The following is a 15806-nucleotide window of genomic DNA, read 5'->3' as shown; positions in this document are numbered from 1 at the left end:
AGTACCCTACATTTATCACCACTTCAAAAACATAAAATTAGAATCAGGTATTCCAGATTAGGTGTCAATAATCAGAACCTGGTTAGAGAGTGTGTAGATGAAACCTGTCTTATTTAAACCACAGATATCGAGGGTCTGGTGTTCTCTTTGTTATTGACATGTGTGGTGTCCCTCAAAAAAGACGTTGTGGATGCCTATAAGTATGGCAAGGATTTAAATAGTTTGCTAAATTATTTGAAATCAATCATTCCACTGTTAAAATGACTGCCAGTTTGTCTAGGGCTGGCAAATTATCCCAAGAGCTGACTTCTTGTTACTAAAAGAAGTCTCCAAGAACCTGAAGGTTTGATTGCGGGATCTACATGTAACTTTTGTAGCAATTGGTGTCAAAGTGAATAAATCTACAATCAGAAAGAGAATGGACAAATTTGATTTGCATGCCCGGTGCAAAAGTTTAAAAAAAAAAAAAAAAAAAGCCTTTGCTGCCTAAAAAGAACAGTAAAGCTACAGTTTGCCATTAGACATATACGTAAGGCCTGGTCTTTCTACATCTTGTGCTCTGGACAGAATCAGTAGAAATGCTTTGCGCATTTAAGGAGAAGACCATCATACCAACAGTAAAGCATGGTGGTGGTTTGGGGTTTTTTGCTTTCTCAGGGCCTGTGCAGCTTGCAGTTATCAAGTTAAGTATGAATTCTGCATTGTATCAAAGTGTGTGAGGCCACCAGTCTGAAAGTTGAAGCTCATCTGGAAATGGAACTTTCAACATGATAATGATCCAAAGAATACTAACAAACCCAATAAAGAATGGCTCTAAAAGAAAAATGGAGGGTTATTAACAGTCCTTGTTAAAGCTCTGATTTGAATCCCAGCAAAATGTTGTGGGGGAATCTGAAACCGGGAGTACATGCAAGAAAACCCACAAACATCTTAACTGAAGGAATATTGCATGGAGGGACTGGTCAAAAATTTCACTGAGTTAATGTCCGAGACTGGTAGGCAGTTATGCAAAACCCCTACTGGAAGTTAGTTCTGCTGAAGGAGACAAATGCCAGCTTCTGAGGCCAAGGGTGGACTTGTGTTTTCCCAAATAGACTATTGCATTTTATTTTTCTTGAATAAATGATTGAAAAGCAAAGTTTCCTTGTGTTTTTATTCAAGTGTACTGTTGGTGTGAAGATCTACTGTTTGCCTGTTCAAATATTTGGAAAAAGTCAACAATTTCCATGTACTTACTTTTTCAAATGACTATGGATTTTAATGTTTAATGTTATATCTAGTGGCCTCGCTCTTTGTAATGTTGTAACTCAAATTACATAAACCCTAATACAAAGTTTTAAGACCAGCTTAGATGAAACAGTTTGCATTAAATGCAACCTTGGGTTCAGTAAATTGCATCCTAACTTTGGTAATATTTTCATTGGTAGCATGTTCAAGGACAAAGTATAGAAAGAAAGAGATGGTGTCCTCCAATGACCTGTTCATTTTTATACATAAATTGAAGCCCAGTATGTCAGGGGACCCCAGAATAGTGCAGTGAATATGAGACATTACTGGTCATTACAGACATTCCATAATCCCCGAAATGAATGCCACTGAGTGTCATGCAGATGCAGCAAGCAGAGACAGTGAGAGGTTAAAAATGTCAGTGGTTGATAGGAGGCTGTGACAGATGCATTCTGACCCTGCTACTCATAGTATTGTAACATAAACCTCCCTCGGTTTACTTCATATCATGATAATATGATGGTGTGATAGAATTGATAATATGATGGTGTGATAGAGTTAAACCTGTTTAGTCTTGAGCAGAATGTTTCTTATTTTATAGGTCCTTGAAGAACAACAGAAGACAAACAAGACTAAAAATAATGGGGCATCATCTGAACTGGAATGGACTATGATGCAAATCAAGTACTTTGCAGCCGAGGACAGGTATGAACAAGTCTTTAGATCAATAATTAGGGGCCTAAAAAATCCCATAACACCAAGGGAACATTTACCCCTAAACACAGGCAAGCAATGTCTGTTTTGTATGTACATGTAAGATTTTTTTGGCTGCAAGTAAACTAAACCATGTGCTTTTTTAAAAGGCAGTTATGGTCAATATGTGCTATTCCTCTTCATGCATAAAGTGTATGCTCATACATCTCATACTGATAGATATGTTATTTTTAAATTCCAACAAGAGGATCTATTGCTAACTAATTAGTTAAATAGTTTGACCAGAAGCATGAAGAATGAAGTCTGTGTCTTAAAACTTCCCCATACATTTAGCAACTCCTTCGGCAAGTCACATAAATAGTATATGTAGACCTTTTATACAATATTAATAGTTTATTAATCATTCCAAATTCCAAATCTCCTTATTTCACCACAAAGTCTTGGATAGCCAACTCTTCTCTTGAAATACCAGTCAATCACAGCGCATTGCTGAACAAACTTTTAGCAGACAGTATTATATATCCAATCTACTGCCTGTGTGAGAACATAAAAACTCCACACAAGCAGTGAATGATCCACGATTCAAACCTCGGGGCCCAGGAGTCTATACACACCTCACCAGCTAATTCAACCCAAACTGTACAGTTTAGTAAAATAAGAGAAATGTTTTACAAAAACCTTTTAGTGATAATTTTTAGATTAGTCAAGCTAGTCTCTGGCACTAAAGATTCATTCTGAAACTACAAGCTGTAAGCATCATATGTAACCTACAAAACTGGATCTCTAGTTAGTTAACCGGCAGGAGCCAAAAAATACAGATAAGAGGAAAATGTTGTACATGGAGCAAGGTTATCAATGAAGTCCCTCAGGCATCTGTCCTTGGACCGTTACTTTTTCTGATTTACATTAATGACATTGATTCTGGTATAGTTAGTAAAGTAATCTCTGAAAAGGATTTAGGGGTTTATGTTGACCCAACATTTTCATAGAATAAGCAATTCACAAAAGCAATTAACAAGACAAGTAAAATGTTCGGTAATATAAAAACTGTTATTCTTAAACTATTTAATGCACTCATAAGACCACATATGGAGTATTGTGTGTAGTTCTGGTCACCATGGTATGAGAAAGACATAGCAGCACTTGAAGCTGTGCAGAAGAGAGCAACCAAGTGCATCCGAGGACTTAGACATGACCTATTTAGACAAATTCAGAAAATTAAACCTGTTGAGTCTCAAGCAGAGGAGACAGCATGGGAACCTAATCCAAGTATTTGAAATTCTCAAAGGCATTGATAAAGTAGATCCAGCAAAATTCTTTCACTTTAAGGGTGAATCGTGTACTCAAGGACATCAGTGGAAATTAAGGAAAAGTGCATTTATGACAGAAGCCAGGAAGTACTTCTTTATGGAAAGAGTTGTGGGATGCTGGAAAAAACTAAGGAGACATGCAATTGAAGCAGAAACCTTGACCACCTTTAAGAAGAATCTGGATGAGATACTGGGACAGCTTAGCTATTAGCTAAACAAATGGGCTTGATGGACTGAATGGTCTCCTCTCGTTTTGACAAATTTATGTTGTTAGTACTTTTCACATTTATCCAGAAGTTTAATGTGGAGTCTTTTTAGCAACATTGTTTACTGTTACTGGTTTTATTCAATTTCCTGAATGTGTTTTGTCAATTGTGCTTGTTCTAACACTTTCCATCCATTTTTATGAATTACTTATTATAAAAATACATTTTGCTCTTTGTTTTGATAATCTTCTTCAGTCAGTTGTGCAAGCAACTTTTATTTATATTACACTTTTGTACACCATTCCAGGGCACTTTGTCAGTGTATTACAGGTAGTATGAAGGTCATAACTGGGCCAGAGACGATGATTGAACCAGTAGCCTTGGGGTTTAATGTGCAGAACCTTAACCTTTAGACCACACTACCTGCTTTAGAGAAAAAAATACTCATTGTCGACCATAACACTAATGAAAATGTCTTGTTTAACTAGAAAGCAGAGCCAACATGATTACACACCAACTGTAATAATAATAATAATTCTTTACATTTTATATAACGCTTTTTGTCACTACTCAAACTGCTTTTACATAGTAAGTGCGGAGCCACTTCAACCACCACTAGCATCTACTTGGATGATGCAACAGGAACCATGTTTGGCACTAATACGATTTCCACACATCAGCTTTTTGGTGGTGAAAGAGTGAGAAATAGTTATCCAATTAGAGATGGGGCATGATTAGGGGCCAGAATGACTATACCATGGAAGGCAATTTAGCCAGGACATTGAGATACACTAAGCTCTTTGCGAATGATGTCTTGAGATTTTTTTATGATCACAGAGAGTGTGGACCTCAGTTTTACATGTCATCCAAAGGACCGCGCAATTTATACAGCACAGTGTCACTGCACTGGGGCATTGGGATCTACATTCAAACCACAGGGTAAGCACCCCCTGCTGGCCTCACTGACACCTCTTCCAGCAGGAACCCAAGCTTTTCCTGGTTGGTCACCCATCCAAGTAATGGCTGGGCCCAAACATGCTTAGCTTCAGGTGGAAAACCTGTTCTGAACAGTGTGGACTGAATGTAAACTACTGGTGAGGTGTGTGTAGACAGGCTTGACCTCTGTAGATGTGTATTGTGATGATTTATAGTAAATGTAGAGTGTTAATTGTTTATACTTGTGCTTTACTCCTGAAAAAATCTGATTGATAAGTGGCATATTCTGTGTACATTAAAGGCTGCTTCTTGAATAATCCTGTCTTCATTAAATATTGACACCTTTCTAGTCGTGGCTGATAAAACTATTACTAGATCTCTTAAGTGACATTTACAGTTAAGAATATTCAAGCAGTATGCTGCTCTGAGCTTTCACTTTCTCCATTAATATTTGCAGGTGCCAGCGTAGGGGTCTGTTTTTATAAAATATACATTTGTATTTCTTTGCATATATTTGTTACTGTATTTATGCTATTTCTGTATTATGTGTTGAGGTTTAGAGCAGGTCATTTTGTATTATATTTTAATTACACTGTATTTGTCATTAGTGTAAAGAGGGCTGCATTTGTAAGTAGAATTGTGCATAATCAAAATAAACTATAAGAGTGTACTCTGCGATGGACTAGTACCCTTGTCCAGTGTTTGTTCTTGATTTATATCTACACTGAGAGGGCTGACTGAAATGAAGTACACAATAGGTTTTTAGTACTCTCCATTGAATGTTCAGCTACATATAGAGCAGTTGAGGTAGGTGACTGCACAATGCTTTTCTATATTATTTCTGCCTTTTAGTCATACTGGTTGCTGTGTCCTCGGGTTAGCTCAGGTGACAGGTGCTAATATGAGGAACAAGAAGAGCAATAAAGGAAGCAGTGTACAAAGAATTTGACACTTGTAACAATGAGCTACAGCTGTGACTAGGCTGCTTACTTTAATTTGATACGGCTCTATAGTCTTACTTTCCCCTCCAATGTGCACACTCTACGCAGCATGGGGAATCCCAACCAGGGTGCCCTTCCTAAACAGTTTCTTTCCATCCTGGCTTTGTCCTTTGCAAAAAGAGCGTTGGGGTGTTGCCTTGCAGGCGTTGAGTTACTGGGTGACGTGAGAAATCCTGCTTAGGAAACTGTGCTGTTCACAGTAGTGAGTCGCAGATATACAGGCTAGAGGCAGGGAATTTTTACTGCACTTTTGTGGTTTGTGAGGTAGCTGGCGCTCATGTGAGTGGTTTTATGTTTGAATAGAAGCAAATTTAGTTTGCTTCTGGAATAAATCTCTATTTTCCAGTGGAACATTTTTAGTTCTCCTAAAAAAGCTACTAAGGAGATTTAAGGAATCTCTGTTAGAGTGTAATATTGTAAAAACTAAAAGATCAGATACAAGTGACCAATAAAGAAAAAGTATGCAGAATTCATCCGTGACACTTGATTGCACAGTGGAGCACTATCCAGCGCAAAGCACTCCTTGGCAAAACTGAAAATCCTCAGAGATCAGGAAGCAAGTTCCCAATAGTATCAGTTGACAATAAGGTGCAGTGAAAAGCATGTTCCAGGTATGTGTCTCTGAATATATTGGCCATGGGGTTTTCTTATTTTTGCAATGATATGAGTAGCAGTAGTTCATTCTTAGGTAGTGTGGCTAGAGAATAAGTGACTGAAGGCAGCAATAATGCTTGTTTATCTGGATTGTGTCTGGTGGAGTCAATTACAATTTGATTAATTATACACTGCCTGGCCAAAAAAAAAGTCACCACCAAAAAAAAGGTCACACACTCTAATATTTCGTTGGACCGCCTTTAGCTTTGATTACGGCACGTATTCGCTGTGGTATTGTTTCGATAAGCTTCTGCAATGTCACAAGATTTAATTCCATCCAGTGTTGCATTAATTTTTCACCAAGATCTTACATTGATGATGGTAGAGTCTGACCGCTGCGCAAAGCCTTCTCCAGCACATCCCAAAGATTCTCAACTCTGGAACAGGGTAAATCTGGACTCATCAGACCACATGACCTTCTTCCATTGCTCCAGAGTCTAATCTTTATGCTCCCTAGCAAATTGAAGCCTTTTTTTCCGATTTGCCTCACTGATTAGTGGTTTTCTTACGGCTACACAGCTGTTCAGTCCCAATCCCTTGAGTTCCCTCCGCATTGTGCGTGTGGAAATGCTCTTACTTTCACTATTAAACACAGACCTGAGTTCTACTGTTGTTTTTCTTCCATTTGATTTCACCAAACGTTTAAGTGATCGCCGATCACGATCATTCAGGATTTTTTTCCAGCCACATTTCTTCCTCGAAGACGATGGGTCCCCACTATCCTTCCAGTTTTTAATAATGCGTTGGACAGTTCTTAACCCAATTTTAGTAGTTTCTGCAATCTCCATAGATGTTTTCTCTGCTTGATGCATGCCAATGATTTGACCCTTCTCAAACAGACTAACATCTTTTCCACGACCACGAGATGTGTCTTTCGACATGGTTGTTTAAGAAATGAGAAGCAACTCATTGCACCAATTGGGGTTAAATAACTTGTTGCCAGCTGAAAGATAATCGCCCATGCAGTAATTATCCAATAGGAGGCTCGTACCTATTTGCTTAGTTAAATCCAGGTGGCGACTTTGTTTTTGGCCAGGCAGTGTGTATGTGTATATATATATATATATATATATATATATATATATATATATATATATATATATATAGTACTGTGCAAAAGTTTTAGGCAGGTGTGAAAAAATGCTGTAAACAAAGAATGCTTTCAAAAATGGAAGTGTTAATCGTTTATTTTCATCAATCAACAAAATGCAGTGAATGAACAAAAGAGGAATCTAAATTAAATCAATATTTGGTGTGATCACCCTTTGCTTTCAAAACCGCGTCAATTCTTCTAGGTACAGTTGCACACAGTTTTTGAAGGAACTCGGCTGGTAGGTTGTTCCAAACATCTTGGAGAACTAACCACAGATCTTCTGTACATGTAGGCTTCCTCACCTCCTTCTGTCTCTTCATGTAATCCCAGACACACTCGATGATGTTGAGATCAGGGCTCTGTGGGGCCATACCATCACTTCCAGGACTTCTTGTTATTCTTTACGCTGAAGATAGTTCCTAATGACTTTGGCTGTATGTTTGGGGTCGTTGTCCTGCTGCAGAATAAATTTGGGGCCAATCATACGCCTCCCTGATGGTATTGCATGATGGATAAGTATCTGCCAGTATTTCTCAGCATTGAGAACACCATTAATCCTGACCAATTCTCCAACTCCATTTGCAGAAATGCAGCCCCAAACGTTCAAGGAACCTCCACCACGCTTCACTGTTGCTTGCAGACACTCATTATTGTACCGCTCTCCAGCCCTTCGACGAAAAAACTGCCTTCTGCTACAGCCAAATATTTCAAATTTTAACTCCTCAGTCCAGAGCACCTGCTGCCATTTTTCTGCACCCCAGTTCCTATGTTTTCATGCATACTCGAGTCGCTTGGCCTTATTTCCACGCTGATGACACTGCTAGACATCTTCTGATTTCGAAGGGTAATAAGCTTGATGTGTCTTTCATCTGCTGCACTAAGTTTCCTTGGCCGACCACTGCGTCTACGATCCTCAACGTTGCCCGTTTCTTTGTGCTTCTTCAAGAGAGCTTGAACAGCACATATTGAAACCCCAGACTGCTTTGAAATCTTTGTCTGGGAGAGACCTTGCGGATGCAGTATAACTACCTTGTGTCTTGTTGCTGTGCTCAATCTTGCCATGACATGAAACTGTCTTCCACAACCTCACCTTGGTAGCAGAGTTTGGCTGTTCCTCACCCAGGTTTAAGCCTCCTACACAGCGGTTTCTGTTTCAGTTAATGATTGTGTTTCAACCTACGTGTGACATTGATGATCATTAGCACCTGTTTGGTATAATTGGTTGATCATACACCTGACTATAATCCTACAAAATCCCTAACTTTGTGCAAGTGTACCTATAGGAATTGATGCTGGTTTGAAGGCAAAAGGTAGTAACACCAAATATTGACTTGATTTAGATTTTTCGTTTGTTCGCTTACTTTGCATTTTGTAAATTGATAACAATAAACAATCATTATTTATATTTTTGAAAGCATTCTTTGTTTACAGCATTTTTTCACACCTGCCTAAAACTTTTGCACAGTACTGTGTGTGTGTGTGTGTGTGTGTGTATATGTATATGTATGTGTATGTATATATATATATATATATATATATATATATATATATATATGTGTGTGTATATATATATATGTGTGTGTATATATATATATGTGTGTGTATATATATATGTGTGTATATATATATATATATGTGTGTGTATATATATATATATATGTGTGTGTATATATATATATATATGTGTGTGTATATATATATATATATGTGTGTGTATATATATATATATATGTGTGTGTATATATATATATGTGTATATATATATATATATAAAATCTTCATCTGGATCTTGATGTTTGTTTGTCCACGAATGAATTAGAAGAAGAAGCACTAGATGGCAGTAGAGAGACAGCTAAAACATAGACATCTATCTTACTAAACCACAGTTAATTTATGCACGGCGGACGCACCAAGGCGCATGCGTACTGCCACTGAGGCGCATGCGTACTGCACCGTGGCACCCGCCCCAGAGTCAAACGTGGCGGCTTCCCAGAGTCAGTAGATGGCACCCAAACAACACAACCTGTAGGGTCAAACGCAGAACGAAGGCGCCCACACAAACAAACCGGTTTAGTTCAAATAGGGTTATTCAATTAAATGGAAACTTTACCATGCCTACGACCTGAGAACTAAACCTGAGGTAAAGCGTGCACGCCAGGTTGTACAGCCGCCCGGACAATGAACGAGCGCGCCCACAACGCGCTTTTGACACAGCACAGGCAAACGAGGCATGTATCCAAATGGAGGGAGCTCAACGATTAGTAATACAAACACAAGCCCGTATGGATACAAACGATAAACGAAGGCGCCCACATAAGGAAACCGCTTTAGTTCAAATAGGGTTATTGAATTAAATGGAAACTTTACCATGCCTACAACCTGTGAACTAAACCTGAGGTGAAGCGTGCACGCCAGGTTGTACAGCCGCCCGGACTCGACTGCCCACACCACCGCATATACCCTCCATGATATTTCATCACGTAGCGGCTTCCCACTGAGGTGCATATTGTGCCGTGGCGCACGCCCCACAGTCAAACGCAGCAGCATCCCAGAGTCAGTAGGTGGCACCCAAACAACACAACCTCTTCACTACACTTGCTCTAATCCACTATGCCAGTAATATAGATCACATAACGGTCACAGACTCAGACACAGACTAACCCAGCGGCTTCCCTGACTCAGTGGCTGGCACACGAACACCACAACCTGTAAACTAAACTTGCTGTGCTCCACTCTGCCAGCAGTCGGTGTCAGCAAAGGCAACAGAATCACGTCTCCACAAAACGAAACCGCTTTAGTACAGATATGCTTATTTAATTAAATGACATTTCCCCAGACGCACCCACCCTCCATGATATGTCATCCATCCAAATATCGGACGGAACAGAAACTGATTGCCATTCTTGGATTTCCGATTCGCTAGCGAATCGTGGGCTTACTTGTTGCATTAAGAATCTCCTCCAGGCTTATAGTACTGAAGACTATAGTACTGCAGTCACACCTCAAAACACAGACATTCAAACTAAACAAATTGTTGTGCTTTAAATTAACTAATCTTTATATATAATCTTCATTTGGATCTTGATGTTTGTTTGTCCGCGAATTCATGTTCCCCTGACACTGCCTTGGTTGTTACTTTTCTTTACAGACACTGTCGATAGCACTCTTTGTGTTTAGATCTGGTGTCGACACCGTGCTTTGTGTTTAGATCTGGCATCGACACCTGCTTCGTTGTCGAGACTGGTTTTTTCTGTTTCTATCGACCGTCGTTGGCAGCACTTCGTCCAAATCGAATGTTCACCCGCTTCTTGGAGTCGGCAGTCAGAGTATATAAGTCGGACACACTTCTGTGATTTTCCATCAGAGTTCAAGAAAGAAGCATTGGTTCTTCCTTACTCTTTGGATTGCCGCAAAGCAACCTGCGAGATTGGAGAAAGGTTGACAAGAGATCGTGAGAGGAAACGACAGCGTGGTGAAAACGAGACGTACTGTGAACGGAGAGAAGCAGAAATGCTCCTCCACCACCACATAATTATTATTCGGACAGTGATTCCGAGTAGGCCGTTCCTATCGAATCAATGTCCAAGGGTTTTGTTTTATAATTTTGTTTCCCTTATAAAAAATCATAATGCTGTGTGACGAAGGGCCCAGTTCATGACTGGCAGCCGCGTTTAAACAGGGAGCCCTCCATAGACAACTTTAACACGCGCAACGTAGTTGGGCGCACATGGCTAGTATATATATGTATATATATATGTATATGTATGTATATATATGTATGTGTATAGCCATCCATCATCACAAAGCATTTCACATAATTCTCAACAAATCATACTACCTCATAGCAGAGACAGTAAAAGTGATTAAAATGTGTCAAAGTTTACTTTCTTATCTGCAAGTATTTCTTCTTTTTTTTTTTCAGATCTATTATGATTGATGTATTGTTGTCTGATGGATTTTTGATCCCTACCACTGAACAGCTGGATTCATTAGATATTGAACCTTTAGGTAAGTGCAAGCACTGTTGCGCGCTTTACAATTTTAATGTATTGAAATGCAATCTTTACTGACCATTTTTCCGTTTGACTGATAGAAAATGAATTGGGAGCAGTTCCATCAATCCCTTCTACTTTTCTACGATTTTGGCAGCCTTTGTTCAGACTTCTGCAGTCTCGGGGTTTTGTCTCTATGCTACTTCAGAAACTCTTCTGTGAACTGCAGCAGTGCTGTGAAGCCACAGAAATCAGAACGCAGTACATTGTGGGCTGGATCAATGAAATTATTATTTGCATTCAGAAGATCGGTAAGATCCCAAGAATTTCCAGAGTGACTAACAACTTATGCCCCATAATTTCTCCAGGATTTACAGTTAATATAAAATATAACACCTAATTTTGTGCAGATTTTGTCAAGTTTTTCTTTTTAATTTTCTTCCTGTTTAGTCATTCTGGTTTGTGTTCAGATCATAGTTTGTATGTATATGTATTTATAGAGCTTATGTAAAAAGCCCAGTTCCCCCCTTAGACAACAAACTCACCCTAAAGTACTGTAAAGTACATACTTCTGTATGTGTGTATTCTTGTTTGTGTCCTTTTATCACTTTGTGTTTTTACTGTTTACTTTTTAATCTGTATTTCTTTTTATTTCACCTTGAACTGCAAATAGATAGATCTGCACATACTTGTATAAAGTTTAATATTATTTCTTCTGACACACAGAACCTGTGTGTTGCACCGATAGAGTGATGCTTTTCAATAAACTCTCAGCTACAGATTATGACAACTTGCTGGTTATAATTACATGTTTTTTTTTAGTGCTTATCATTTGATTAAATTGGTCGAATTAAAAAAACATTCCTCCAACCATTTAAGTGTTGCCAGTTAACCTAACCTGCACATCTTTGGGATATGGAAATAAAGCTGGAATCCCTGGAGGAGCACATGCAAAGACATAGAGAAAATGTGAAAACTCAACACCATGTTCAGTGGGTCCATGGAATTTTATTAACCCTAGAACCTAAGAACTGTGACATGGCGTCACTTTAGCACAAACATAAGAATGATAGTATAAAAATATTCTTGAGTATGAAATTTTTTTTCCCCATAAAACTGATGAAAACAGTATAGTCTTTTTCAATATATTGAAGTGAAAAAAAATCTGAAAAGCAGTCATACAAGTATTTAACCAAACCATTTGTCATGTTTGGTCAATGTCTGCATGTGTCTTCCTCTGGGCACTCTGTTTTTCTTTCTACATCCCCAAAACTTTTCTGGATGGGATGATTAGCTATTACAAGCTGGCTGAGCAATTGTGTGTGTGTGAGAGAGAGATAGCATTGGGTTACCTTTCCAGAATTCAACACTTATTCAACACATATTTCCTAAAATTGAACTATCTTGATACATTTGAGAGGGATATGAGTAACATTAAACATCTTTATCCAGAGGACTTTAAACACCGGAAATACTAAGCATGTGACTTAGAGTTCTCTGGTATGTTGATAGCCATTTCCATGAGTCAGTTCCTTAAGGAATACTGTCAAGTTCTGTAATGAAAAAGGAGTTGTTCATTTTCCGTTGAAATGTTTTTCTTCATCTCTTTCTTATAGAACATACACCAAAGGGTACCTGCCGTGGTCAGAAGGACACAACATCAAAGAGGGATATAATAACGTGCAGATTTCGCTTAGACTGGTGGCAGCTGCTGAGAATGTGCCTTGCAGCTCCTTGCCCGGCCACACCTGTACTACTTCAGCTGTATGTATTCAGGAATAGAGGCAAGCTGTATGAAATTTTCGTTAAGGTTTATAAATGTCCTTAGTGTGTGTGTTTATACAGAGCATAGTATTCCATTAATTAGTATGTCTGACAGATTTTGTAATGAAATACAGAAAAATTTTTCCTGGCTTGGAAAAAGTATTCAGCCCTCAGAAATATTCTTACACTTTATTGTTTAAGATTCTAAACTTGCAGTACTGTATATTAAGGAATGAATGTTTCTGGCAGATCAAGGTAACAGTGTACATCATGTCAAATCAAAAGAATCATATTGAAAAAGTTTCAACATTTTGTTAAAAAGGAAAAATCAAAATTGAAATTTAGGACATATTCCTACCTTTTGTAAATATAAGGGCAACTTTGCCGATGGGCTATGTATTACCTTTACAACTCACCCATTATATAGAGGTCAAATAGTGTTGTGGAGATTTTCTACAAAGCAAACCAAAATGAAGACCAAAGAACATTCAAAGCAAGTCTGATATAATTATAGAGTAACACTGGTCTGAGCAACGGTACAAGACCAACTCAAAGGCACAATGAAATTCAGTGCAGAGCGTCATATGGAAGTGGAAATAATATGAAACTACAGCCATACTGCCTAGGTCAAACCACCATTCTAATCTAACAAGAATGGCACTTCTCAAAGAGGCTACTGTGACAACGTTTGTAGAATATTTGGAGAGGAATGTTTTATAATCTCCAAGGCATGACATTCAAAGGGCTTTTATTCAAGAGAAGCAAGGAAGAAGACCACTGCCAGAACAAAAGTGGAGTGGCATAAAGAAAGAAGAAGAATGTCTTTGAGTGGCCCAGCCAGAGTCCAAACCTTAACCCTATTGAACAACTGTCATGACACCTAAAAAGTACTGGCTACATCTGCTCCCCAACTAACCAGGCACAGCTTGAACAATTTTGGAATGGGGAGTGGACAAAGGTTACTCCATCACATTGTGTAAAATGAATAGAGAGCTAGCCAAAATGGACACTTGATGTAGTAGCTGAGAAAGGTGGGTCAACCAAGTAATTTTTTGGAATTATTTAGAAACTTTTGACTTTTCAGGTTTTGGAATTTTCTTCCTTCCTTGGGTAGCACTATGAAAAAGTGATTTGTTTTACAAATAAAAAATCCCAAGTTATCATTTATATGAGAAAAGGGTTAGGGGCTGAAAACATTTTTTAAAACCTTATGCGTTGAGCAGTTCAGTCTTGGGGGACCTCAGTGACTACAGATTTTATTCCAGCCCATTTCACAATCAGTGCACCATTCTTTCTTTTACTGGATCACATTATTTAATCATCTGTCCTACAAAAATATTCTTAGAAATTCAGAAATATTTGTGTTGTCATAGCTTTAAATGCTTATATTTCTTTTTGCCATTTTCTTTTGAATTTATTATTTTTTAGACTGTTTTGTGTGGAGAGCACTTAGAGTAGTGAGAAAGCACTATATAAATGTATTATTATTAGTTTTATCCAAATACTGACAGCATTGAATCCACCCATGAATGCCTTTGTTCCTCATTGCTACATTACACATGCATTGTTAGTGTCAGGTGAGTGCTCATTGGTTGCCAGCTCTTGTGCATACAAAACCCAACGCTAGATACAACTTTATTTGTCCAAAGGGAGGTTTTGGTATTTTATATAAGCTCTTTAAATATATATAAATAATTTTTATATATACATAGGTACACACACAAAATGATCTCAAAACACAGTAGAATGACTAAAAAAAGAAAGAAAATTAAAAGAAAAACTTTTGACTTGGCAGTCTCAGTCACAGTGAGGCACTATGCAGATATATTGCTGTTGGTATAAAGGAGCAACGTTCCAGACTTCTGCTGAACAATTCATTGGCTGAAAGTCCCAAGTGTTAGTGCATCAAAGAGAGGATATGCAGCATTGTTCATAATGGCACTCAATTGTGTTTTAATTCTCTCCTTCAGTGCTTACTCCGGGGTGTCTAGAGTGTTTCCCATAACTTGAGTCTGCCCTTTTAATTAGCTTGTTGATTCAGTTGTCCTTTGAAGCGATGTTCCCAGTCTAGCACACCATAGCATAGAACAATCACACTGTCCATCACAGAGTTGTAGAAGATGTGAAGAATGTTGCTTCCCACATTAAAGGAAAGAGCCTACTCTGCCCTTTCTTGTATAGTTCCTCTGTGTTACGAGACCAATCCGGCCTATCAATAATGTGGACCCCCAAGTACTTGTCGCAGTGCATCTAATCTACATTCATTGAATAATGACCAGACATAGAGGTTGTTTGGTGCAGCGAAAGTCAATATCCAGTTCTTTGGTTTTGCTGATGTTAAGTTGCAGACAATTCTTTCTGCATCTCTTAATGACTTAAGACAAAACTAGCAAATCATGCTTGCGAAAATTTCGCAAGAATAATAGTGTTAATGAAATGATGACGAGGGAGAGAAGAACATCACACGTTACAGTAAGAACGGAGATTATTTTAATGAGTAGTGACTTGTGAGAGGGCTCAATATTAGAATAGTAATTAGTATGGGATGTTATTATAGTCACTTATAACAGCATGAATATTTACAATACAAAGTGTAACATGAACAGGTTAGCAGAACATATTGGATAAGAAGGGAAATGCAGGGCACATGTAAGTCAGTATGTGTGAAGTGTGGCTGTCAGGTAATGTAGTATACTGATGTCTATAATAATTGTAATTTGTTGCATAAACATTATTGTCAGCCAAAATATTCCCCTGTGTGTAACTCGCAAGTACCTACCTGTACGTTTAACCTGGGTTTCAATGCAACTCTGGAAAATGTAGTGTACAACTGGCCGTGGGTAAAAAACAGGGCCTGGCAAATCAACTCTGTTGTGATGTTTCTTGTTATCTGGCAGTTTGCTGCTGCT

General features: G+C 38.3%; 1 protein-coding gene across 1 annotated transcript in view; it reads left to right on the top strand.

The window, feature by feature from the left end:
- Positions 1-15806, top strand: part of las1l (LAS1 like ribosome biogenesis factor) — a 73370-nt gene that overhangs the window by 38670 nt on the left and 18894 nt on the right. The window contains exons 7-10 of the mRNA XM_051934505.1: positions 1829-1932; positions 11064-11149; positions 11235-11444; positions 12750-12897. Of these exons, the coding sequence (XP_051790465.1) occupies positions 1829-1932; positions 11064-11149; positions 11235-11444; positions 12750-12897 (548 nt within the window). The remainder of the gene's footprint in view (positions 1-1828; positions 1933-11063; positions 11150-11234; positions 11445-12749; positions 12898-15806) is intronic.

The sequence above is a fragment of the Erpetoichthys calabaricus genome, chromosome 12 (assembly GCF_900747795.2).
Source record: "Erpetoichthys calabaricus chromosome 12, fErpCal1.3, whole genome shotgun sequence".
Classification (NCBI taxonomy): Eukaryota; Metazoa; Chordata; class Cladistia; order Polypteriformes; family Polypteridae; genus Erpetoichthys; species Erpetoichthys calabaricus.
This window is presented reverse-complemented; position numbering and strand designations above follow the sequence as displayed.